Source organism: Clinocottus analis, unplaced genomic scaffold (genome assembly GCF_023055335.1).
Source record: "Clinocottus analis isolate CAN_PGR_092001 unplaced genomic scaffold, fCliAna1.0.p SCAF_4, whole genome shotgun sequence".
NCBI lineage: Eukaryota > Metazoa > Chordata > Actinopteri > Perciformes > Cottidae > Clinocottus > Clinocottus analis.
In genome coordinates this window covers 11,136,030-11,163,805 of record NW_027176153.1, presented here as the reverse complement: position 1 = coordinate 11,163,805, position 27,776 = coordinate 11,136,030, and the positions used below count along the sequence as shown (strand labels likewise).

Below are 27,776 nucleotides of genomic sequence, written 5' to 3'. Positions count from 1 at the left end.
TAAGGTAATCAGTCGCGTATTTGTTGAAAAATCTAATATCGACTGAAGTGAGCAATTATTTGGTCCTCGTCTAAACTGATACTTTATTCAAAACGGATAAAAATACATTCAACTACAGTATACTCAAAAATAATACAATGAAATTGCATTAGAATTGTAATGATTTGTTAATTATATGCGCAGTTGAACTATCTTAGCTGTGCACGGCCACTTAAATAGACGAGCATCCATCCGCAGATACGAAGTGTTCACATTCACAGTAAATTAGCCCGAGCAATGAACACATCTGTCACGAACACCCCCTTGAAGTGCTGTCATCAATGAGGGCAGGATCTGAGACCGAGCGCAATTCTTCCCAATCCCTATTTGGCCTCGGCGAGCTGAATGGAGCACGGTCTGGGTTCATTTGGACGACTCGTGCCGATGGATGAAAGACGTGAGTGGTTTTGTGCTCTTAAGTTAATGATCTCGGTGCATGTTCCCTCACTTCCTTCCAGGGCATCTCATTGTGGAGAGTAAGTAGCAGGAGCTGTGGGCTGGTGCCTGTCACAGGGTCTCGGCTGAAATAATGACTAGAACACCCCAACAGACTGAGGTAATAGTAATAACTGTCAGACTCTGTCTCCCATCAATGCCCACATCCCCCTAATTTAGGATTAATTCCCGCTGTACTTGAGAAAGCCCTGACTCGCTGTGTGTCTTGCCATTTTCTTTGAGCTTCTCCAAAAACTATGTTGCTGCAAAACCGCCTTATTTCAGTTTATCACAAACTTTGCTTTTTTGTGTGTCTATGTATGCGTGTGTGTAACAGCAATAGAAGCTTAGAATTGGAAGCCGTTTTTACAAATTAGTGGTGTTCTTACTTTTATGTAGTTTATGTAGAGCAGGCCGTTCATAACCTTTTTCAGTGAGTAAGTGGTGCTGAATAGGACTGGTTGTGTCTCTTCTTCCAGTTCTTCTCGTCAGCTGGAAAATGGGGTTTCTGCTGTCTTTAATGTGCAAAATTCGCCTTCTCTCATCTTTTAATAATTTCACCTTTTTTTTATTCTCCATCTCCATCGTCCCCCTCCAATAAAAAAAAAAGTTTGATGATTACTTTTCTTGCTCCAGGTTAGACATGAGATCCTGGCTTCCACCCCGTTGTGTATCTGGCACTTTCTTTTCTCCATTTTTTTATATTTGTCTTTTTTTGCTGCAGCATTATACATTTTACACTTCTAAACAAGGTTGATGGATTCTTCCCTTAGAAAACGCTTTGCCAGTTGGAGCAATTATGTGTGCAGTGACATCGCCTGTTATTGTTTTCAGTGCGACTTCATGAAAAAGTTTGCTGCTTCCTTGTTTTGGCCTGAGGCCCCTGTGCTGTGTCTATTTAAAAAAAAAAAAAAAAAAAAAAATTCATCCCAAGTGCACTATTGAAACAAGTGCTTAGCTGCTCTTTGTGTGAAAATTAATGACTTATTATAAAATATAGCTTTTGACGATCAAAATGACAGTTGTAATCACATTCTGTGGAGATTGGCTATTGATCACCCGGCCGTGTCCGACATATTGACCAGTGCCGAAGCATGTGGTTCTAAAAGCAACTGTTAATTCAATGGAAAACTTGCGTATTAATTCATGTTTCCTGTCCAAAAACAGGGCAAAAGCAAAAAAAAAGAAAAGAGAAAAATATTAATTTCCACGGAAAATACTCATTGATTTGATGTCTCTTTGCCGTCACAAGCAGGCCTCTCGATTGATTAAGACATACTGAGGTAGCGTGGTGCTCAGAATGAGTCGATGTGTCGGCCCCTCGAGGTAACTTTCCCCTCACTGAAGGCATTCAACGCATGCACACACCAGCTAACTACCTCCTACAGCTCCGTGTCCTTGCCACAATTCCATTAAACCACCTACACTGATCTCCGCTGACTCGTGTGTGTGCCAGAGCGGCGTGGACGCTTCGTTTTTTTTTTTGTTCTGAGGATTACATGCATTGTGTGAATCTTCTGCCGGGCTGTGAATGAATCTATTATCCCCGTTTGTTTACTCGAACCACGACCGAAGATTCTCCTTGAGATTCCTTCAATCCTATTGTGTGTCAGCCCGAGCTGTCAGCGCTTTCACGCGGTTCATGTGTGGATCACACTGCTCGGAAGCACTTTAAAACCACTGCACTGAAATCATGATAGTGACTCATGTTGCTGCCAGCTTCTCTGGTCTGAAATGGAGTTTTTAGTTTGTGCTGTGCATGTTTTAATGCTATTGTTGCGAATCCAGAATTTGAAAAGTGAAAAAAAGAAAAGAAAAATCCTCCTTTTTAAGCATTAATACGTTATTACTTGTCTGTTTGATCATCTGTTTGATTCATCTCAGTCATGGATGTTCACTTCACACGGGGAAGATGTGGGCTGAAGCGGACGACGATGGGCGTTTGCCTCTCAGTCCTTTTTCATCTTCGCTCGCAGTTACTTTACCAGACATTTGAACATGGAGTCGCTCTCAGTTCCCTCTGATTGGAAGACTGAAAGAGTGTGATAAGCATTGAGTGTCGGGCAGATAAAAGCCCTCTCCGAGGCTGTAGGTGTCCCCGTAGAAGAGGCCCTTGATTGCTCCTTTGTCTCCCTCATTGTCACAGAGCTCAGCTGCCATTTGTGCCTCTGAATCATCCCAGCAACCAAATGCATTCATTTAAATAACACCAGGAGTGTGTGTTCAGCCGTGTGTTCGACATTGGCTTTCCACTCTCCCTTGCGTTCTGTGAGAACACAGACGCGTTGGAGACGGAGAGTGAGCAGAATAAAAAAAAGGAAAGAGGCACATTAGATAAATCGTCTCACCATTTTTTACTGGCGACACCCTGCGCCATGACATGGTCTTTCTCTAGTTGGATCATTCTCTGACAAAATCATCACTTTGGAAATAGACTTGTTTGATTGAGTTTTTTTTTCCCCATATAAAAAAAGCATCTTATTAATTCAACCCCATGAGATGGAGAAACAGGCAATGCCTCAAGAGGGAATATGCTGCTATCTGTTTTATGGCTCCATATATTTCTGGAGCTACAGCTCAAATAAATAGCTGTTAATGTCTGTGCTCTTTGGAGGGGAAATTATAGTCTGAAACCAACTCTCTCTCGAGAGAGGAATGGAATATTGATCTGCATCCGGAGCCACTTGAAAGGTGCAAAGCTTTGAAAAGATGTACGTAACAGATACGTAACAATGGGACGAGGTTGCACAGGCAATACAATACGACTGACCAGTAGTATGGATTTTTAAATTTTTTTTTATAGCGGTGCCACAAATCCCACAGACGAGGCCAACGGCATACTGAATAAATAGCTCCTTTCCTCAAAACAAGGGGCTGACACGTCTTTAACCTTTACACCTTTAGCTCCCTTCACTCCTGCTGAAGTTCACTATTAGTTGTAGTGTGTCGTGCGTAAAATGTCAGCCCCATTATTTGAGTGCTTGACTTTAAGCTTTGGTAGCAAGCTAACGGGACAGCGAGGCTACTTTGCATACTAGTCTGACATTTTAAAAGTGCCCCTCGAAGACAAAGTCATAGACGACGTTGGTTGTGATTTTTTTTTGTTCATATTTACCTGACAAGCACTCCTTGTGGCTATGTTAATAATGGTTTATTCCCAAAAACTAACCAAGTATTAGTACCAAGGTAATGACAACAAACCGTTTTTTTTTCATTTAGTTTCGATGACTTGTCGGGCAATCCAGAAGACAGGAAAGGCTCAGCCATTAGAGAGAGCTCTTAATGAATCAGAGAGCCATAAAAAGTCATTAAATCAACCACCACGAAGTATTACACACTCATAACCTCAGAGTAACGGTGATGTGAGTACTGTCCCATGCTCTGTAAATGTGGTTATATGAGCACAGACACCTCCTGCGAACAGCGGCCAGCTGGTAGAAGACATTGAGCTCTCGTCCCAGTCGACGCTGGTTCTGGTCTTGCATGCGACGCACAGCCGATGTTCGCAGTGTTCTTTTAGCCTTCCCTGCAGTCGTCGCCTGCAATGTCATACTCGCACTACTCAAGTTTCCCCGTCCTATTTGGTGGTCTCCCGCTGCAGCTCGTGAACTACTTTACATCCCTGTGAACCGTTCACTTCCTGCGGGCATGTGTGGCACCAGCGAGAACTCGGATACTTAACTTTATGGAATTCCCTCGTTTGATTCCATCTCTGGGGGCTCTGGTGCACGTTGTAGCCCACACTGTCTCCCCTCCTCTGTCAAATGAAGGTGAAACGAATGTTTAGATCTGATGGCGGCATTTCATTCCAATGAATTACTGACATTGCGCTTCAAGCACTCTTAAAGAACATCTCTCTTGGCACTTTCGGCTTCAAGACGACTGCGGGCGGTTCCTGTTTTCCATAACACAACCCAACGGACACCATGTGGCATTTGCAATAAAGGCTATCTTACTGTATCTGAGTGATGACCTTATAGTTTGGGATTATGGTGTTGCATGGACAGAATGTGCTCAGGGGAGTTGAGCATTGACTGAACCATTATATGCTCCTCTTTATCTTGAAACGGTGCGCTTTCTATATGCTGTCCCACCGATGATTGATTACAATTGTTTGAGGCTGACCAGCTCATTAATCGATTTCAAAAACCTTCGAGTCCCCGTGGATCATTTGAAAAAAAAAATTGCCTTTTTTCTCTTGTGACTTCCCCTGGGAAGGCTGCAGTCGAGCTGCAGTGGGACTGATTGTGTTGTGTTTGGTTATGATTCACACTGTGTGTGTGCGTGTGTGTCTAAACTACTGCAATACATTTGTTTCAAAGCTTTGTAGTAAATAGTACCTATTTTCATATTGCCCTCTAAATTATTCACATGATCAGTTGAGTACTCAGTGATTTAGTTGCAGTAATATGGAAAATGCTGTTTTGGTTGTTCAAATGTCCACGCTGGTAATATACAGTGTATTTCTTTGCCTTTCTCAAAATGTACCTGACTAAACCCTGGAGATGCAGTAACTCTTAATCTTCTGTAAATGGAGGTTTTTACATTGGACTGCAAACTTCTGCTGTGACATGTTGTCATCAGAATCCCTGATGCCGCACGGCTCCACCCGTGTCTCCATATCAAGGGGACGGGATGGAAGAAGTAATTGCTGAAAGGAAAACTAAATCCACTCTATCTTTTGAATATCAAATAAAAGTTACTGTAGTTTGCTCTGACAACACTTTCAATAAATTCCACTGAAGACACAAACCCCACCTCGTGCACTTTAACTCTGTAACTCTTCCCTTATGTATATGTATATATATATATTTTTTTTTACTATATATTACAAATTCCTAGACACGTATCAAACCCAACCAGCAGCATTATCCAATCTTCTAAACAGAAATCACAAGTTGTCATTTTTAGGGTTTCAGGTGTGAAACCTGGAGTGGGCCACTGACCCAACACATGACTCCTGCCAACACATGTCAGCTGTGCAATCAGAGCGTTTGCTGCTACCCTGTGAGTTGGACTTGTGTTTGCATGGGGAACACAGCATGCGAGCATGGCAGCAAACATTTTAAACAGAGCCATCATGAAATGGAACCTTACCAATAGATACGTCTGTGCCAATGTGTGAAGTACATTAGTGGTGTATATGTGCAGTCTGCCAAAATAGTGTCAATTTTCTGATGTAACCCAACATGTTAAGAAATCTGACAGCGGTTAACTATGTGCTGGTGAAGTAAAACAAGGCGTCGTTGCTGACATTTTTTTGGTTTTGGGAAGGCAATTTAAAGTGATGCCACCCTCCAAACTTTTATGTGCTTATGGGTATTGCAGTAAAACAATAGTACAATTTTAAAGCTTTTTACAATTATTTTTGTGGTTAAATAAAGTAATGAATTAGAACATTTTAATTTTTCATATATATATTTGATTTATTTGAATGCTCTGCTTTAGGAACTTCGAGCATAGTATGTGTTGCCTGTAATTAAAAACTGCTCGTGGCACCCTCCAGGATCTGTATTGTGACCATGATGTCATCAAACCCAGACAAAAGTGTTGTTTTATTATTTAAGATTATTAATTTGCTTTATAGTGGCAGTATGATTGTGGTATTTTCTTGTCTTTATAACTGGTTGTGATTTTGTGTCGGTAAAAAATACATAAATGCAGATTAAAGCAAATGTTCAAGTCCAAATAATGAAAAGCGTCCATTTTTTGACCAACGTTATGGGACTATTGTAAAGAATGGATGTGGGGGTGGGAGGGCGGCTGTAGCTCAGGGGGAGGAGTGCTTGTCCCATTACTATAAGGTTTGATCCTTAGTCCCCCCATTGTTTACACGTCAGAGTATTTCTGAGCGAGACACCTAAAGCCTAGTTTATGCTTCTGCGTCACGTTGCCGGCGTACCTACGCCGGCGACGTGACGCCGTCGTTGAGCATTCGAAGTTCTGCGTCGAGGGACCGCGTCGCTCTGCAATTCACTGCCATGTCGCCAGATGTGTATGGCTGTGTGGCCGTGTGATTTCAGGGGTTTAAGAGTCGGAGCTCATCAATATTGAAGAGCAAATGCTTATATTGCAAATGTTGAAGCGCAGGCGACAGAGACGACGTTTGCGGAGGTGGTCTGTACCACAAAAAAAAAGCAACTGCCGGAAATTACGTTCTGAGCGGACCAATCACAGCGCTTGCGGTCCGCGTCAACGCAACGCGTAGTTAGGATTTTTGGGAGGTGCGCATCAAACTACGGCGTAGGGGTGTGCGTCGATGGCGTACCTACGCCGTCGACCTGACGCAGAAGCATAAACTAGGCTTAACCCCTGGTTGCTCCCCGGGCGCCTCACAGGGCAGCCCACTGCTCCTTAATCAAGGATGGGTCAAATGCAGAGAAGAATTTCCCCAAGGGGATTAATAAACTGCATGTTTCTGTTTCTTTCTTTTAATGCAGGCCTGATCTGAAAGCAGAAAGGAAGACTGCTTCGACTTTTATGTTACTCTCAATATTTCTATAGCCCTCTGTGGAGTTACGAAAAGTCTCATTAGGTTGTTCCCATATATGGAATAATACCAATAAAGATGTCAGTGTCTGAATGTCCTCTAATCTTTGTGTCTTCTTCCGTCACGCAGCTGTCTGCCACCTCCGTGCCCCGAGCGGCCTTCTTGCAGTGCCTCCGTTGGGGGATTTGGTGCCCCTTCCAGGAGCCGGCTGACTGGAAGGGGGAAGAAATACAGCTTGTTCTGCGAGGTGGTGCAGAGCCAAACCCTCACGGAGTCATGGTCTACAGCACAGAGATGTCTGCCAAAACTCAGAGCCCTGCGCCACTCTCAGCTCCAGGCTCAGCTCAGGTAACAACAAGAGCACAGAGGCATGTCTTTGTAAAATGTAAAGAATGTGTTGGCGTGAAGACACACGGATGCTTCCCAGAAGGGAGAAAACACTCACAGTATTTCAATTTTTTTTTTTTTTTTATAGAATGCGGTACATTAAGATAAGTTGTTTCATTGGTTGGCTCTCATACGGTACAAAGCCAGATGACATCATCTTTTAAAGGTCTGCACTGTAAATCCTCACCCAAGTTGACAGTGCACGTGCAGACTAATAATTGCCTGCAAGTGCCATCTTTTTAGTGACAGAATCAGACATTTTCAAAGGGTGAAAAAGTCGTCATCTTGCGATGAGTTAACTTTTCGCACCTTTGCTGTGAATAACGACACGTTACCGCCATGTACCTATCTGCTATCTCATTCGTTCCAGGTGTGTCCTCCCCCCTACATGATCTCAACTGTTAATTCTCCAACACTTTTCTTTTGTTTCCTGAAACGTGTGAATCTTTCTCCTCTCCCGGGGAAGAAGGACACCATGAAGTTTCGGCTGTCGTCCAGCCTGGAAAGAACGGCATCCAGCCCAAAGGCATCTCTGAGGACAAAGCAGGAGGATGTGCTCCGTCACAGAAGATCGCCTTTATCACCTTCACGGGGTAAATATCATGTAATCCGCAATGGCACACACATTACTCAGAAAGAAATAGGAGCATGCTGATACAAAGAGGTTCTCTTGACGACGGAGGTGAGAGGCTCTTTACTGCTCTCTGCTTCAAAGGAACCACATTATTTTTGTTTCTTTCTCGTTTATTGGACCAGAAAGCGTGTGGCCTGTTTCGGTGAATTGTCTTGCGGGCACACCTCAAGTGTGCGGCAACACCCAGGTGGAATCAGCCCAGGTCCTAACCAACGAGCACTGGCCTGTCCTCTGCATGTGATGCAGCCCCCACCTCTGCGGCGGTATCTCAATTTCACCTCCGGCTCTCCGCATGATTAGCACAGTTAATGGTCGTGGTCTGACGGGAATAAACACAAAGCGCTCGGAGAAGACTTTGGCGGTGCATTAGGACCTTTTGATCTTGCACAAGCATTACTTAGCATCTTCATGCGGACGTCTGCTCTAAAAGAGGAACTGTGGCCTGAATGTAGTCAATGACACGCACATTCCTTCGGGACTAAGTTACGCTTTTAAAGGTGAATACAATACCGAAACCAATAGCTAGTATTTTTGTCAAATCTTTTAATCTCCCATTCAAGTTTTTCATCTAATCTGGTGGCATGGCTCTCGTCGATTTGGTCCAAACTAAATTATCTCAACAACTACGGGATGGGTTGCTATGACAGTTAGTATGTATGTGACGATTCCCTAATATCTCTGTCTGTCTGTTGGTCTAATCTGTCTGTCGGTCTGTCTGTTGGTCGGTGTTCTTTGCCCGTCTGTCTCCTGCAGGGTCCCCCTGATGAGCAACACCTTGGCCCGTAGCCCTCCGCACATAAAGCGCCGCCCCGGTGACGGCCCTCGCCCTCTCTCTCTTTCCATAGCTGGCGGGATGTGTGGCCTGTCAGCCGACAGCGACCTTTTGTGTTGTATGCATTTTTGGCTGGGTTGGGGCATCGCCAGCCACCTTAGTTAAAGTAATAAACCCTCTCCTGTGGTGGAAACGCTGCGTCTCTTTTATGTTTTGTTGCGGCACCTGAGCCGGGTCGTGACAATGAAACTAGTCATGGTGGCCCATTAACTCTCTTTTTCTCATGTGCGACCTGTAGGTCAAAGCTGCTAGCATGGCTGCTTCCCGATGATAATTATTTAGTAATACTGTGCTACCATCAAGCCCAAACAGATGGGACTAACACACACTATTAGAGCTAATTAGTTTATTTTTTGCTCATTTTAAGTCCTTTGTTATGACTCATATTGAACTCATGCTCATGCTCTCAGATAATATAATGTAATACATCTATTATCAGCAGATACTTCTTACAGTTTGGACATGAAGATTCATTCTCATCCTTATACAACCTGTACTTTGAATCCATTTTGCATTACCACTTAAACTGTGTTTTAACATAGAATCCACTGGCTCCTCTTGTTGTAATGTGACATAGAAAGAGCACCGTTGCCTCAAGTTTACAGGTGTGTGGACAGATTCTCATTTTGTATTTGGGATCAAAAGAAACCTTCGAAAACCAGATTCAAGTGTTTGTTTGTTTTTTTACCCATCAAGCGTCATAATTTTATCTTTATAAGATTAACGCCAGTTCTTCCAAGTGTAAGTAATTATATTGGCTTGGAGTGTGAATTGTATATTAAAGTATGACTTCCCACAGTTTCTTCAACCTTTTTTAACCAACTCTCAAAATCCACAAAACCTGCATGGACTTTAAAAATACCTTCTTGAACTCAATTACGTGACACACACTGTTTATCCATACGAGAGAGATCAGTGGGCTTTTTTGAAAATATTGTAGACAGCCACGTGTGTATCCACGCACATCGGCTGTTAAGTACACTGACTAAAAATGTGAAAATGAACCTGAAGTCCCCGTTTGTTTTTCCTTCCGATTTTAAGGGGTCATCAGGGTACGCTGCTGAATTCCTCTAACAGAAGCATTTTTATTCCGTCGCCCCCAATTAAGCATGACCGTTCCTCGATATCCTTCTAAAAATAACCTGAACCCACGAGCTTTAAAGAGGCCTCCCACTGAAATAAAGTCCTGCATAAATATCCCACAACCAAAGATAAATGATGTGCCACTGTTTGCATCTCGGACTGAAGCCCATACTGCTGACTTGCTCTGTGTCTTGTCAGCGAATTGATTAAACGTGTAGTAAACACTACACACAGCCACTCAATCCCAGTGACGGTAGAAAGGACTTGAGTGGACTCTGGTCGTATACTTGATGATTTCCCCTCTAATGATGCTGTTAACTTATCTAGGAAGAGAAGAATAGCGTTGATCAGACCCTACTTCATGGGTGTGTGGAGAAGGCTTTTGGCAAAGTCTATTAATGACATTTTAATCAGTGTTCAAGTGTCTTCAGAGGATTGCCCAAGGAGCCCGGATGATTTGGGCTAGTGTTCAGAGGAGAATGATATCATGAATCTCTGTCATTCTTTGATTTCAGCTCCTTAATCATCCTTGACTTTGTGTGGGTGTGGGTGTGTGTGTGTGTGTGTGGGTGTGGGTGTGGGGGCTGGCAGGCGTATGCAAATGAGTGCGATGCTTTCCATTGCAGATTGCTTTTTTAGACCAATATGGAATTCATAGCCAGGCTAAAATATGCAATTCACATCTTTGATGCATGTATATTTATTAATGTGGAAAGCTCACCACGCTCCACAACCTTCTATTCATCCATTAGAGGGAAAGAAACAAGCTACTTGTAACCTGTTGTAAGGGCTCAGAAAAAAATGCTTGGAACCATAGATTCCTCCAACTGCATGAAAGTGAAGCAAAGGACGATAAAGACGTTTTGGCTTTACTTTGAGGGGCTGTCATGTTGTCCATCTCTGTTGGAGGTCAATGGTTTGAATTCCAAAATCACGTCTCTGAGCCCAGGCTGGTAAATAAAGTTTACTTTAGGTTGAAAACACACACAAGTCCAGACCAAGCAGGAAGGAGGGATGACGCAAACTTAGCCAACAGCGGATCAGACTGGAGAACAGGAGTTCAAAAGGCAGGCTGGGGGGTCATAACAGGTAAAACTCAGGCGGGCAGAGAAAATAGTTGGATTGCAAAGGCAGAAAGTCAATTGATGAATGGAAGTGGGCCGCCAGAGGTGGGCAGGTGAGCAGGGGATGGCAGTTGATGCTGAACACAGGATCTGAACCGACATGAGAGTTAATCCATGGCAGGGCAAAAAGCAGACGAGCCAAATGTGCAAACTCTAAATTATTCATGGTAGGCATCTACATGCGGGTGGAAGTCTATACATTTGTATTATTCTTGAATATACTTACAGAATCCCTGGTTGTCTACATGACCATCACACATCCGTTACTGCATCTAACGATGAGCTGAGAGGCATAAAATATGCGGTTTTGGCAGAAATGCTCATTAATGAAGTTTACTGATGCATAGTTTTTACATATTTCAATGTGTCTTCCTCAATCCCTGTTGTCTTGTGCACGTATAGGTGCTTGTATCCGCCTCTCGTGCTGCTGCTGGTTTGCTCGGCTGTCACGGCGGCCTCACATTGATCACGAATAAACGGCCAATTGCTTACATTTCAGCAGCTAATGAGGGCAAACTCATTTCTCTCACCGGCTCGAGAGGGGAAACAGAAAGCCCTGAAAAAACAAAATGGCTGCCGGGGGGAATGCCAGAGCACATTTGTGACGGGGAGCCAGCCAGTTCTGCTCCGTGTCCACTCTGTGTGCATGTAGTCCGAACAGATGGGAGCTACAGTAAGACACCCCAGGCAACTAAAGCGATTTCCAAAAGGCCAGTTGAGCCCGGCACGCAGAGCGAGAAAGAGTGGGAGACGAGGACAAAGAGATGCTGGAAAAGCTTTTGATTTCAGTATTATCATGGCTACCTACCAAAAAACCTCAGGAAGCATCGTCAGACTTTTTTGCACAACGTTTAGCGTAGTTATTCACTTTCGCCGCTGTGCTAGTTATGCAGGGCACATTGTCACGGTGCACGCTTTATTCCTCGGGATGCCACCTGACCGCAGATCCAATCAACGAGAAATCAGAAAAGATGACATCTTACTGTCATCTTCCGTTCCATCTTACAAGCTGCCGTTCCAGTAAATGTCTCATCATACTCGGTGTCCATTGAGCTCGCTCAACACCGAACATGAGTGAGATGAAGACATCAGCGAGAACACAAAAAGAGATGCACGTTACGCTTAGTTCATACTTACTTACTTGTTACTTAGTTTTGTTGTTTTTTAATCTTTATTGCTTCTGTTTTTCAGGTCAAAAATCAATTCCACCAGCTTCTCCTCCAGAATCGCCCCAAGGCCCCGGGGTAAGACACCTTGTCACCTACTCAACTTAGTGACTTAACTTAAGTGCAATAACAGCTTGTGCTATGACGAAAAGGCTTTATCTGAAGTCCTTCTCTTCTCCCCACACTAGAAGCAAGACTACAGTACAAGCCCTTAAGCGGCTTTTGTACTATTTTCTCTCTCTCTCTTAAAAATAAATCCGGCTATCAGTTGGTCAAGGATCCAGCTTTTTGGCCACTCAGAGCATTGAAAATACAACATTTGACACTTTAGCATCTTTTGAAGTCTTTATGGCTGACAAGCGGTCATCTATTGACACGTCCAGCTGAGGCAAGATTAATATTCAGTTGGAGTTGTGTTTCCATCCACTTAACAAATCCAGTGTCACATCTCCTTTGCTCTGTTGGGTCCATCTGACTGTTCTTGTCCAATTAGTAACTCACATTTTCTGTTTTTCCTCTTTGTGGTTTAAAGTGGGTTTGTTTTTGTGTGTGCTGAGAACAGTAAAAAAGGGTTTTTGTCAGTCGGGATCGTCTGCCGGGAAACCTAAACAATGAGCTAAAAGAGGCTAAAACACACAGTGGAGAGATCAATGGATCTACATTTTTATCATTTCAGTATGGTTATCGAAAACAAATATATTCAGAGTAGATTCAAATGCCATGAGGCTCTTGTCTTCACCTGACTAAATGGATTCTAGTTAACTGCTGACCTGGAGGCGATCCCTGGCTGAGTGACAGGATCAGGAAGTCCCTCCGGCAGTTCCCTCTACATGGATGCAGCTCCCCGTCTGTGCTCTTTAGACGGACAATCATAAATCCTGACCAACCCACCCACAGCAATGCTGTCGACGGTGAGGGCAGGTTGTGCTTGTATACTTTTTTTTTTTTTTACTCTCAGCAACAGTGTAATCGTGGAAACGCGAAATATTTACATCTTTTGTCTCACCTTTTGTGAGATTCCAGAATTATCGGGTCTACGAAAATATCCTGCGGCCAGCAGTTTTGCTGCAGATTTACTGAAAGACAGGAAGCGTGTGGGTGTGTGTCTGGTGAAAATGTTGTTTGTGAGGAAAGACAACAAGATATCTGTGCGTGTGTCAATCATGAAACAGTTGAATCACAGCTGAAACCTGCGAAAATAGGAGTAATACTGTTGATGATAATCACGCGTAGTTAGATCAAATCAGATTAAATGTCACATTAGCGTCCGTGTGTGCTCAAGGCTTCCCACAGGCAACTGATATAGGACTGCTCAATCCTACCATAACTGTGTCGTAAATGGAAGTACTCCCAGTCTCAAGTCCAACACATGCAACATATACCCACAGTTTGTGTTTCTGTGTGTGTGTATTTTGCGTGTCTGTTCGTCCTGACTGAGCTAAGCTACCGTTACCGAACCATCCCTCAGCCTGAGTGGAGGTGTCAGTGGAGGCTGGGAGTTGTGATGGATGCTGCTCTCTCTCAGGATGAGGCTACACACACATACACACAAAGACACACACACAAACACATAGTGTGCCACAGAGCGGAGGAGGACGAGATCTGGGGTCTGTTTCAGTGTTAGCTCTCTGGGCCAATATGAGCCACAGTCTGTATTGTCGGCTCATTTTAAATTGAACCAACTGGCCGGGAGCTGTGGGAGCGCTACACCCATGAACTCGACAATTCGACCCTCATTTTGATTTTGCAGCAAGGTCGGCGGAAGCCTGCAAGTGGGCTGCTCCCGCTGGGTAACAAGAGTCGACTGTGGTCATACTGGGCAGCTCCTCTGGGATGATATTAGAAAATGGTGGTGCTCAGCTGGATTCGCCACTGTGCATGCATTTCTTTTTCTTCTTGTAATTCCCAAAACATCTGGGCCATAAACAGGGATATAAATAATAAAAGACGGTATTTCCACAGTGTATTTTGGTTTTGTTGGAATGACCCCCCAAGTATTTCCACTGCAAATTATTGGATGCCTCTGTCACATTTCCAAGGTTTACGGGTTAAAGTTCAGCAAAATTTTCCCAAAAGGAGCAATTAACTTTGCACCAAAGGGTAAAATAATTGAAAGTAAGTGTGGCCACTGTGACAGTTAGAGCATAGCACATGGAATTCAAAGACCTCATCATTATGGGGATGGTGTGGTGAAGCAACACAACTTAAGTTAGGTTTAAGGCTCAAATTTGATGCGTTAACACCACAGAAGTATTGTGGGACAAGGTCGCTATTTAGGTTTCATTTCTGTACACTACAGATTCCCCTTAACCTATTAATATGGATAAAAGTTGAACTATATTTTATGAACATAGGCATCACGCGATCTGCAAGACGGAAGTCGTATCGCTCTGTTGGAGTTCTTTGGACACAAATCGTGGTCGCTGGGTCTTCATTTGATGCTCCCAGTTTGTAGTAGAGGCATGTAAATTGTTTGACAAGCATCATAAAGCTTTTTTTGTTGCGTGTTTGAACATAAAAGAAAATAGGTGTACTTCAATAGGCATGCATTAGATGCTTTTATTGTGCTTGTGCCTTTTGAAAAACATTGTGGTTTGTGTTGAAATAAGTATTACCTACGGTACGCAACAAAAGAATGATAAAAATGAGTCCAAGTTGGATTCTGGTTTCACACAGGACACACAAGTCGTCTCCTGGGTGAAAGTCCTTCGCTTTCGACCAACACTACTGGGGGACTTTGTCGCTTTTTGTGCTACTTTACCCGACTTCCACCTTAACCATAAGTTGGAACAACTACAGCTACTAGAGGTCAGCACACAGTCTTTTTATCTTCAGCATTGGTGATCAACTATTTGAATAGACGCTAACGGGCTACTGAACCTAGGAGGCACCTTCTTACCGGTATCTATGATGCTGCTAAACACTGATAACAGGTAGTTTTTGCCTCTGTTAGCCTAATTGTTTTGGTTCTGCTCCCATCCATCTTGTCTCCAGATGTAGCACACTTGTGTTATCAGCAAAAACAAAAAGGGCTTTGATAAACACACTGAATGCTACCACCAAACCGCAGACAAAGTTAGTGACTAACTGGTGGAGTTTGTCAAATATATAGGTGAATAAGTGGTTATCATTAGTTATCAAACACATGAAAAATGTCTGCTGAATGTGTAAAATGACTTGCTAACATGTAGTCAGGCGTCACTAGACGTGAGACCACTTCCAAGTGCCGATAAAGTCAGTGACAGCAGTTTACAGTTTACAGTAAATTAGTCTCATAACATCTTAATCCATAATACTATAATGAGTGAATAAGCAGCAGCCGTCATTAGTGCAGCGGCTGTTCAGTGTGCACAACGTAGCCTCTATCTGATGGCAGTCCAGGATTCTGCATGGAGAACTGAAACAGAAAAACACTGTGAAGCCATGCCACTGCTGCTGGCAGCCACCCGACAATTCATCACGACTCCAGCGATGCTCCCAAATTGACAAATACAGCTTCTGTGTCGTTCCCCATCTCTCTGTCTCCTACGCTTTCAAAGATACCGTTATAAAAATACACTCATTTCAATCCCAAAATGATTTTGCCCGTGCAACAAAAAAACATTCCTTCCTCTTCCACGGGACTGTCAAGCGCTGATTAATCAATGGCATCTTTCTCTGAAAAGGGCTCCGTAAACAAGCCGCACTCTCCGGCTCCGTCTGTAGACATTGTTGGATCTGACAACTTTCTCTTGCTCGCATAAATTATTGATCTGTGACACCTTCGGTGTGCCGCCGTGCAGAATGCTAAGGATCTCGCGGTATTTATAGCCGGCGTTTTGGGGTTAGCAGCAAAAAGTGTTGTTTGCCACTGTTGATGATGATTGTTCGCATCAGGCCGCGGTCATGTTTCAGGGTCGCGCTCGTGTTCTGTCGACCCAGGTGGTCCTGTAGTCCGCGGGCCGGAGGTGAGGCCATGTTTCAGTTTGTTGCTTGGCAGAGGGCAATTTGGCATCTGGCTCTGGCTGAGTCAGAACTCATTTCTGCAGCTCTCGTCCACGCAGAGGTACTTAGGGCCTTGCATCAGATGTCTCTCTCGACAGTCGGGCTCAAGATTTCTCAAGATTGTTTATTGTCTTGAATCCAGCCGCTGTTGCTGGGGGAGAATCCTTCTGTTACAAACGCGTCGTGTAAAGTAAATGGTTATGCGATATAGTAGTATCGATTTCAGCAATATGTAAAGATTGATTTTTGTGTTAAACAAAGTGGAAATAGATATATTTTTTAAAGATTGCAATTGGAAACTAGTATTTGCGTTTGAAAGCTGCAGTTTGACAAGATGAAGAGGTGTAATTGCAGCGGTGTGTCTTGTAACAAGGCAGAGCAAAAATAATTCGTTCGTTTTGGCAACTGGCCTCGAATATTGAATTAGCAATTTGACAAAAGTGTCATTTTCACAACTCTTATAATTAACAGTGTCTTAACAAGCTGCAGCAAGTGACAGTTGATTTCATCTCTGAAATGGCGACTGTCAGCGGCAATTTTAGTGAGCTGCAGTTTAATTAATGTTGAATTTGTGAGTTGACAAGTGCTAAAAAGTCCTTGTTTTCATCTGGTTGATATTGATGCCAGTGTCAATGAGGGGGTAAAAAAAAAACCTTTTGTGTGTCAAGATGAATTAAGTGTGGTCTGTGTCTTCATTTTCAATAAAGACCAACAGATTATGTTTAAATTGTTTGGTACAAAACACATCTTTTACATACATTTTTAATACTATCCAGGTAGAAAAGAAGACTAATTTATAGTCCTCAAATTGTTTAGCTCTAACCTAAACATCTTACTGACATCAACTGGCACCTGCATATCCTCAAATATAACATTTCACTTATTCTGTTGCCAAGCATATTTTCAGGGTATAGTGACAGTTGTATGATACAAGTGTCACTATACCAACTGTAGCTTTATCAGGTTTTTGTTACCTTGTTAAACTCATTTTCAGGCGCAGTACCGCTAATGATCAACTTCCTAAAACCTGCAGACATGTGTACGCTGTTAGTCTTTAAATCACTGGTTGTCACTTTACATTGTTATCATCATCCCTGTTTGCTCCAAACTTTCTTTTGTTTTACTTATGTGCTTTTATCTTTTTATTCAATAGAGATTAATCTCACTTTCTCTGTGTCTTTCCTGTAGCATCTCACTCACTTTGCAGCACATCCTCACCTTTCGCTTTCTCTCACTTGCATACAATTAACACTTCTCCTTACTGGCATGCAACTCGCACTGTTCACACTTTGACCCAATACTACGCCTTTCTCATGCCTCGCTAATATTTTTCCTCCTTTGTGGGCTCGACACTTCCACCTTTTGTTCTCCATATTTAATTCCAGTAATCTCCCCATCTTTTTTGACTCTCCTCCTTGATCCTCCCTCTTTTCACCTCCCCCCACTCACTTTGTTTGTTTAAATCTGATGAGCCTGACTCTGTGTCACGACGTCTCTCTCTCAAATGCACATGCGTCAGGAAACAGCCAAATGTACATTTATGAAGGTTGTTGTGTCTCCAATATACACACCAGCCTTGTGTTAAGATATTAACATTGCCAATTTAGACAAAACAATAACACAACAAAAGTACATGGTTAGATTCAGTAAAAAAAAAGAAAAATCATAATTTTGGTCTAAAATATATGAAGTACGGATGTAAATAAAATAGATATTAACTTTCACATGGGACACAAACAGTGGTGTCCTTGGTAGAAGTCCTGTGTTGGCTCACCCATCCACCCTGACTTTAATTAGAAATGTATGTGTTGTACGTCAAAAACAAACGTAATCCGTCTGATAAAATATTTCCCATGATATACAGTTGATAATGCAGTTATTTTAATAGTAGACCAGGACGGACATGCACACATGCACACATACACACCCATATTAAAACACACCTTGCACACAGAAGGAAAAGAGTGGGTATCATATAGTGTACACACACATAATGCCTCAGACGCGTTCACATATGCACATGCAGGTCCCATGAAGCCTGAATGTGAACAGATGATCTGCTTGGCTGTAAGGGCAAACAGGCTGAGTTCACAACTTTGGCAGCCACAGCATTGCCACTACTAATTGCCTCTGCGTATTCTCTTGGGGTGTGTGTGAGTGTGTGTGTGTGTGTGTGTGTGTGTGTGTGTGTGTGTGTGTGTGTGTGTGTGTGTGTGTGTGTGTGTGTGTGAGAGAGAGATCCTCACATGCAGAGTGTCTTTCACACCCTCTGTGTGCAGGACGTGATGACTCAATGTGAGATCACATGCATTTGTGTGTCTGTGTGTAAAATGTGATATGGCTTCGCAGTACTTGTGAGGACTGACTTGTAACAGCCCACTGGTCTTGACATTTTGGGAAAATTTTGGACATTGTGAGCACATTTTGAGCAACCTTTAAACAATCCTAACAGCCAGAACAGCTCATTTTATGGTTACACCTACACCAATCACAGCATTTGTGAGTGAGCAAACTGTGGAGTGGCTGGCAGTTTAGATTGAGGGTATCTATCCACTCTGAAGCCATGCGTGAGTGAGTTAAACCACTTCAAACCTCTATTTCAGTGGCATTCAGCGATACCAGATATGTCCTGTCTATAAGTCCTCCAATCCCATGGGGGATGGAACAGCTGTTTGACATGACACAGAAATATACACTTAATATAACGCTTTAAGGCAGATATCGATATTTGAGTGAGACAACTTTTTGAAGGTCTCGATGTCGTCTCAGACTACATTTCTACTTTACTTTGTCTAGTTTTGTTTCAGGCTACGAGGATTCTGGATTTTATTTCCAGACCGGTCAAGACCACAACTATACTGCCTGCGCATTGTCTGATTTATTTATCAACCTTATCACTGTGATTGCTCATAAAAAAAACAACTCTGCAGTGAGGTTTAATTACATTTTTTTCAAAATGTTTCTCTTGTACACTCATACATACATACATACATACATACATACATACATACATACATACATACATACATACATACATACATATACAGTATATATGACAATACAAGAGGTGATGGAGGGGGAACCTTTGTTTTCTCTGGGTGGTTTTATGGGGATGTGGATCTTTCAGATAGATTTGAAGATATGGTTTGCATGTTCCACATTGTAAGTGTGTCATGCGTGGGACTCGCACTGGTCTGGTTTTAGTCCTGACTCCATACCAACCCCTCAAAGTCTTGGTCTGTGGTCTCAGGTCTCGATACACTTTGGCGTTGGTCGTGGTCTCGGTTTAGGTGATCTTGAATGCAACACTTCCTCCTAGAAGGTAAACATCACAAGTTCGAGACAAGCTGCCATTATTGCTCAAACCCGTATAGCTTTATTATCCTGTTTCTTCTTTTTTCTTCTAGTCAAGAACCCCATCTTTTCCAGCAGACCAACATTTTTAAGGGAAGTAATATTTGAGGGAAATAAATGACTCACACGATATCTCGAAAATTTCTATTTGATTGAATGGTGCAGTCATCAAAAACATGCAGTCTGCTGTTTAAATATTTCACTCGGCGTGAACATCATATACTATCTTCAGAGCATATTTGGAGCAAGCTGATACAGAATATATATGATGCTGCCAGACAGGGTGGAAAACGATTTCTCAAATCTTAAAGCTACGGAGGAAATCCAAAGGGAAAATTGGGCTTTGTACGTAGATATATAGATGAGTAATACTGTGTGTCCATTTCCTTAGCTACCTCCGTAAAGTTGGTCGGAACAGGTTTACTCTCATTTCTATGGATGCCACTGTAACCAATGCATCCATATTCAGGTTACATCAGCTTGAATCAGGTCATTAATCTCTCTGGTGTTTCTTCGGCTCACAGCTGCAGTGTCTTCTCACACTAAATGTTTCCTTGTGCTCCGTGCATTGAGTGTTTCATCATGACACTTGTCGCAGTGGCACATTGAGTCTGCTCGGTGGGATTGCTTCTGTTTGATCTACTTCAAAGCCCAGGGGAATTCATGTAAATCTATGCAATGTCCCCACAAGCATAGCGGATCCAGTAAGCATACGCGTGTCCAACAGATCACTGGGTGAGTGAACATCTCCTCTTTTACTGCTCAATCGGGTTCAATGCAGTACCTTTATTGTACCCCGGAGAGCCATTTGTTTTGACTATAACGGATTCAATAGCAATAGCAGTTAGATGAAGCCAACTGAAAGACCCATTCAGATTATTGAGGAATATTAGCCGCAAGAAGTCCATTAAGCTGTTTTTAACGTTGTTGCTTTGCGTGTCTGTTACTTAAGATAAACTCTACGAAGCCCACAAAAAGGAATTGACCAATTGAATCAATGTCCGACAGTATTGCAGCCCTAAGAAAATGTTAACTATCATTTGGGGGGAAAAAAAAAGTTTATTTATAAATATGAAGAAACACCTCTCAGGAACATTTAGTTGGCCTTGTTTATCAGTTCAGATTAGACATGCCAACAATCAAAAGGCCAAAATAAGTTTCTTTCAACAGATGTCTGCACTCACTTCGGGGAACAAAGTGAAGAGCTCAGACTTTCTGAAACTTATGGATGTGGTTGGGGCATCTGATAAGAATTCCTCCCAGACGCCTCCACTTGGGAGGAAACCTCAGGGCGGACTCATCGCAGAGGTGCGATATAGCCTATCGAGCCTGGAAAGCCACAGGATCCCCAGGAGGAACTGGATGTGACCAGGGAGTGGACGTCTAAGCTCCTCGACTTACTTTGCTGCCTTGGCTATCCGAAACCAGATAGATAACAGAAAACTGTCGAGATGAGAGGAATTCAAGTGTTATATTTCCTGGTATATAAAGGGATTCACATGTTATAGTTCTTATTATATAGAGGAATTCAAGCATTATAGTTCTTGTTATATAGAGGAATTCATATGTTATAGTTATTGTTATATAGAGGAATAAATGCGTTATAGTTATTGTTGTATAGAGGAATTCATGTGTTATAGTTATTATTATATAGAGGAATTCATGTGTTACAGTTCTTGTTCAAATTCACTTTCATTACGCAGACACAATTCAAATTTGCGGCTTCAGGTGCACTGAATCACTATCGCACATCTTGCTTTGTGAAGCCTTAACATTTAAGATATAATACTTGATGAGGTGTCTAAATATACATTGTGGAAGTGAAGAATGCAATGATGCAAAGCAGTCCTGACAGACAACTAATCATTCAGGATTGAAATTACATTGACCGCATTTTTTTTTACAAAGACGTTCAATCAATAAAAAGGAGGTGGAATTACATGAACTATAATGAATACACTTCAGCATTCAGTAGATTTCCATTGTATTGTATTACTCACCGCTCCACTGCTCAGAGTTTACCTTTTTCAACAGATTTCTTTCACTCATACATTTTAATTTATTACTTTCTGTGAAAAGCCTTCCAGCAGCTGACAGGATATAAAGTATCCCTTTTATAGGAAGACTTTTCAAGCTATGTTTGGTAATGTGCCGCGGAAATAATTTACAGTCATATTTATTTAAATGTATTTTTTAACATTCCTAGTGATGTACTCGGAACTAGTGAATGAGAGCAGCATGTTTTAGTTCATAAGTGAGAGTCAAAGCATGGTGGAAGTAGTGGTGCGAAAATGCCCAGTACATTCCAAAATTAACTAAAAGGGTGAACAATTAGTTTTAATGTTAATGAAAACTCCACGTGCGCCCAGTGATAAAAGTAACTGAGAGACAGACAGACAGACAGCAGATGATGGAGAGACAAAAGAGAGAGGGAGCGGCAGCAGATGATTCAGAAGTTCAAAGTTGAAACTCATCTGGAGTACATCGACAGGTAAGCATGGAGGAAGTGATGAGTTCCCATTTACAACGAGCACCAAATAGTAGAAAATCAAAAACAGGGCGCCCTTGTCATTACAAAACAAATATACTTCTCAAACAGTAAGGAAATTCCGTATAAATGCTGTGTCCAAGCTTTCAAAAAAAAAGTGTGCTTGTTTGTCCATCATTTGTAGAACGACAGAAACAATCTGAGGGCCGTGCCGACAGTACATAATTTGTCTGTGCCTCATACGCAACTATAATAACATCTTACTTTCCCCTTTGCTCTTGACATTTCTACTTCTTGTAAAACAGACGTTGGGTCACTCTCTCATAAGAAGCTGCATTGTCTCTCGTCTCCAGTCGAAAAGTCTTCAGAAGCAAAGAGGGAGCAGACAGACAATTTGGAGTTCGACCGGCTTGGGGATGACAGTGTTGAAGGATTTTGGGTGGAGGAGCGGGTAGCGTGACGAGGATTTATGAGAGCCAGAGCCGTGTAATGGTCTGTTGTTGTCAACTGAGACGGCACATGTGTCTCTCTGGCGTAAAGTATAGTCCTGATCCCTGTTGTTCATAATCATAATAATAACAGTGAGTCATTTGCATTGTTTCTCTGCAGCTCTCACTGTCTCAGCTGGCAGCTACTTCACGCTACCCGACCATCAGCCACTCAAGCTCGGCGTTGCCGTGGCAACAGTCGTTTCCTTCTCTGCTCCATCCTTCCCTGTTGGCATCGGCCCACCAGCTGTCACATGTCGTAAGATTCCCACCCCCGTACGCTCACTTGCACACGTGCCCTTCTGCACACACGCACACACACACACACACACACACACACACACACACACAAACACATGCTCACACTGAGGGGACACACACACGAGCGAAAGGGAGTCGGAGGTGCATTTACATGCACAAGGTGCACATTCCTTTATGGCACACAAGCGCACATAATGTAAACAGTCAAACTCATTTTGTCTTTAGTAGTCTCAGTCATTCAGTTACAGCAGTTCTTTGTGTCTATACAATAAATTAATGTCTCATTTGTTCATCCGCCTTTCTGCATTAAGTTGTCTTCGTTCCCATTTGTTATCACAGTCGATTGGGAGGCTTTTACCCCCCAAGCTGTCTTGACCATTCCACCTTCTTTTACGCTTCAGCACAGCTAAGAAGGACTTTGCTCATATTCTAACTAGACAGCAGTAGCTTTAATGGGTTTTCTTCCATATTTCATGCCTGAAATCCATATAGCTTAAGCAATGAATTATATTGCAGGAATAATCCAGGAACTGTGGATCCGGCTTACAAATATAATCAGACATACAAATGACTAAAAAAAGACACAATTCAATTTGGTTTTGAAAGACTGGCTAGGTCGTGCTGTGGAAACACTGTCTGAATGTACATATTTCATATACATCTACATAACTAATAATGTTCTTTTCTAACCGCACTGGTAGTCAAAAGACTACTCTGTATTTTAGCATTTGAGTCTGAACACCCATTTTTGATGCTATATAATATGACCCACGGACAAGTTAAATAATCATCCATATCTGGCGGCAACACCCACATCAGTTCTTTCTCATGAAGAGATACATTTGGCACATACATCAAAGGTTGACTTTCATCTATCTGATTCTGGGAACTCTGACTCAACACTAACTAAAGCCCTTACTACTTAATATGAGATAATATTGCAGCCTTAGATTTGTAATGTTATGTTATATTCAGCCTGGAATTGCTTCCAGAATTAAGTGTAATAATGTAAAGCAATGAAATTCTTTGATGTAATTTTAGAATTAACATTTGGACTTGTACACTAGGGGCTTTTCTTCTGATTCACAAATTAGTGACCAAAGTACTTATGATTAGAACCAAGTCTCAGAAAATTAAATGAATTAGTTCAGTTGGTTTGGAGGGAATACATCTCAAACAACGTATAAGCCTCTGAGGCTATGAGTTGAGAGACATTGTGTGTGACTGAATCACTTCACAAGTAGACAGTTTGCAAGCTTATTTAAAACCAATCAAGATCAAATCTATTGTCAGACGATAGATGGTAAGGTTCTGATATTCTATTTCAGCCAATGTGTTGCACCTCTTCTGCTCTCCACACAGACTGTTTACCTGCATTCAACAAAAGACTGCTCGAACGAGATTGGTAAATACCACTCTACTACAAACAGAAACGAGTATGTTTCCAATACCAACATTGTACCGACAATATAAATACATGTCCAGGAAGAACAGTTGATCAATCATATGGGTATTGTTTGCTACGTCAGAACTTATTCGGCAAAGGCTTCTCCGTATGCCATTACCCCAAAAAAACTACCTCAAGCGTAAAAATCCAATTATCCAATTTAGCGATTTCCAGACAGCTCGCCTAATGTTTGACAGGAAACACGGCTTATAGCTGTTAAAGTGAGCCGATATAACAATTGCTGAACAGTTTTTCAAGTGTAAATTGTCGCCTGACCCAGTAACATCAGTTACAAAGTAACATTGATCAAAAGTTTGCCAACATTGACTGCCTTAAGCTAGCGGTCATAACAGACCAACTAAGGCTTTAGCTCCAAAACCCCTTAGTGTATTGAATATGGTGTTTCTCGTTTCAATAGTTACATAAACTCACTTCTTTGTGAACACGGTCTCTTAAATGTAGTTGACAGTTGGGTTATTGTGGTTGCTTATTTTGAACTCTGCGGCTGATACTGCACTATGCTTTGTTGGAAATTGAAGAACACTGTCAGCGTCAAAGCAGGATAAGTATGATGCATTTTACCTCTGTTCCCCTGGCTGCCATTAATTATCAGTTATGATTCTCTGAAAGAGTTTTTGTGGCGTGCTTTGTGCACACACTGAGTCATTCAATCATCTCGCAGAATTTACTGTTCAAAGCTCCATTTGTCCTTGTCCATAACCTCGACAGCCTAAAAAGCAGTTACTCATATGTCATCGCACAGCGTAGGCGTCATAGCAGCAGGTTAAAGTGCGGTATAAAGCCATTACTTTGAGTCTTTTAAACATGATAAGGGTGCTGCATCATGCCTTTGCGTCCTCTAAGGTTATTATTCCGCAGGCTGATGGGTCAAAGGGGGAACATGATGATGATGTGTTTGTTGCTGCATGACTTTGGTCGAGGTTATTGCCCGCATGTGATGGAAAGCCCGGCAATGCACGGCCAGTCATGTCCTCTGACAGGACTGAACCATGGACATGTATCAGGGACCAGAAAAAAAACAACTCTTGACTGGAAAATGACACCATTAGCACTCCTTAGCTAATTGTCAGTGCTAATACCCCTCCAGCTGTGTGTATGTCACTGACAAGAAGAAGGGATTAATGTTTGCCACAAGACATTTAAAAATCATCATTAAATTGATCCACAGGCATTAACAGTTAGTTTTCTTTTCCTAAAAAGCTGATACTGTGAAGGAGTAAGAAGGAAAAATTGCAATCTACACAAAAGAATGTCAGGAACTGAATTGCAGATTACAAATGCAAGACCACCTCAACATTAAAACATACACATTATGTTGTTGGCATTTAACCCATAACAGTGTGTTCAGTCCTGTTCGCTTTTACACAAATTAAATAGATAGACTGTCATTGGCTTTAGTTAAATCAAAAGTTACCACAGTTGAGCTCATTCTCATCGCAATAAGGGACACAAATCTTCATCTTCACACATAAACAAATATAAAGTAAACATTTTATTTTATGGCTCCTTGAATGTTTCCTGAAAAGCATCAAGTAATTTGCTACTAATTTGAGGTAAACAGGAATGTCCTTGAAAGAAAAGCTTTCAAACTTAAGTAAATATTTATTATAGCAACAAAGATGTTAATTTTATTTCTAAAGAATAAGGCTAGTTTGTTTGTTCTTGTCAACAAAAACCAAAAGAAAAACCAACAAACGATTGATCCCACTAATACGTTTGTCTTTGCATCCAATGTTTATGTTATTCTCACTATTAGCAGTATGCACAGAGCAACTGATGGGTCGTCCACAGAAGGCAGGTGGGGTTGGAGGCAAATGGGTCAAACAAACATAGGACTTTTTTCCCAGCAGACCGATGTTATTGTCCTGCAAATTTGACATTTTGTCATGTATGTTGTTAGTGTCGTGATCAATAACTCATGCGAGTCATTCGTCACAGTAACTTCAATCCCGCTCTTTACTTAACCCAAAATGAGTGGTTTTGTTGCCTTAATCAAACCTCCTACGAAGAGTGTAGTGTATTTTAAAAAGATATTTTCCATTTAATGAGTGTATATTGACACACTAGTCACTGGCACGTGCAAAAATGACACTTGACAGGATACAAAGAGTGTCATAGTTTGAAGCTCAGTGTCACTGACCAGGCTGCATTGGTTTGACGTATTGGTTTGACAATGTGTTAATGAAACCTAGCGTTGCACTCTGACATATTCCTTCATTACCATAAGACGTGGGCACTGCAGTTTATTTTGAGTCAACTCCACGTACACCGTCCTGCTGCCATAAATACTCACTGCTAACAATAGTCCCCAAGGAATACACTATTAATCCTGTTTGACAAATGATTTTTAAAAACTATATTGCTCATCTTTTTAACAAATATTATTTTCTTACACATTAAACAAGGCATTACTCACTTTTTAAGACTTGCATCTTCACCAGGAGCTAATGGGCTTAGGCCCACAGGCAGAGAAGGGAATGGGGAAAAGAAGTACAGAGAGATGGACTAACACATTGTTGGTTTTGATGTTTTTGTGAACATTGCTAACAACAATATACAGAATACAAACGGCACATCAGTGTGCCATTTGTATTCTTTAATAAAAGCCAGAGTTGGAGTTGCATATCTTATATTTTTTGTTCTTTAGGTTGCAATATCTGAGCTGACTCATCGCTTTCCAATCTATCCCACATATTCCCTCCTTCCATAGCTTGAGAAATTGCATTGGCGCACCATACCACTTTCTCTCAGCGAGGCATTGTCTTCACGTCAAGTTTATTTATAGAGCATTTTTAACAAATAGGTGTGTCATACAGGTCTTTGCAGAAAACAAAGGACACAAATGCAGTGAAGTGTTCTATAACAGCAGCAATGATACACAAAAGCACCTTGTAGAGAGTTGCATCTCGACATTCAAACCAACATACTGTAATTAATTATGTCATAATTGGAAAGGCAGCTTGTGGGGACTGATTGATGAGACAAAGTCACACTTTCTGCCTCCAACGTGTCATGGTTTTCCACACGTCACTTTTAAAGAACGGCACAGAACATGGCAATTTACGGTTTGTTCCAAGTAAATTAAAATCCAGAAACGTTACCTGCTGCAGCTTTAAGCACTGACTCGCATTGTAATGATGATGCTGCAATGATGAGTGGACCACTAAGAAGAAACAGTTTTGCACATTCATGGACATTGGCTATTTTATGCAGGCATGCATTGCCGGCGTTCACAAGAACGTAGAACATATATATGACCTCTGTGTATTGAAGAGGTGTAACACTGCTGTAAGCGTGGGGTTGGAGCAGCCAGAGTATAAAACCATATCCAAGATCAATTCTGACAACTCCCCCCACTTCGCTTGACTGCTTGTCATTTCCTTGCATCCAGCTGCCAATTAGTTAAGTCTTTTTTTGGATTCCTTTCTGCCCATAAGTGTACAGTGCAGTCGTTGCATGTTGTGCTTGGCTGCAGATACTTTCTCATGAGCTTTTCTGGCCTTTTTTTTAATTAGATTTCAACGATGAATACTTAAAAAAAAA

At 41.9% G+C, this 27,776-nt stretch overlaps 1 protein-coding gene across 4 annotated transcripts in view; it reads left to right on the top strand.

Annotated features, from left to right (window-relative positions):
- The window catches only part of nphp4 (nephronophthisis 4), a 143,148-nt gene that overhangs the window by 65,649 nt on the left and 49,723 nt on the right, over positions 1 to 27,776 (top strand). For 2 of the 4 annotated variants that reach the window (XM_068598077.1, XM_068598080.1), the window contains 4 exons: positions 7,094 to 7,312; positions 7,818 to 7,944; positions 12,216 to 12,268; positions 22,626 to 22,763. In XM_068598077.1, the coding sequence (XP_068454178.1) occupies positions 7,094 to 7,312; positions 7,818 to 7,944; positions 12,216 to 12,268; positions 22,626 to 22,763 (537 nt within the window). The remainder of the gene's footprint in view (positions 1 to 7,093; positions 7,313 to 7,817; positions 7,945 to 12,215; positions 12,269 to 22,625; positions 22,764 to 27,776) is intronic. The other 2 variants (XM_068598078.1, XM_068598079.1) reach the window with 2 other exon arrangements.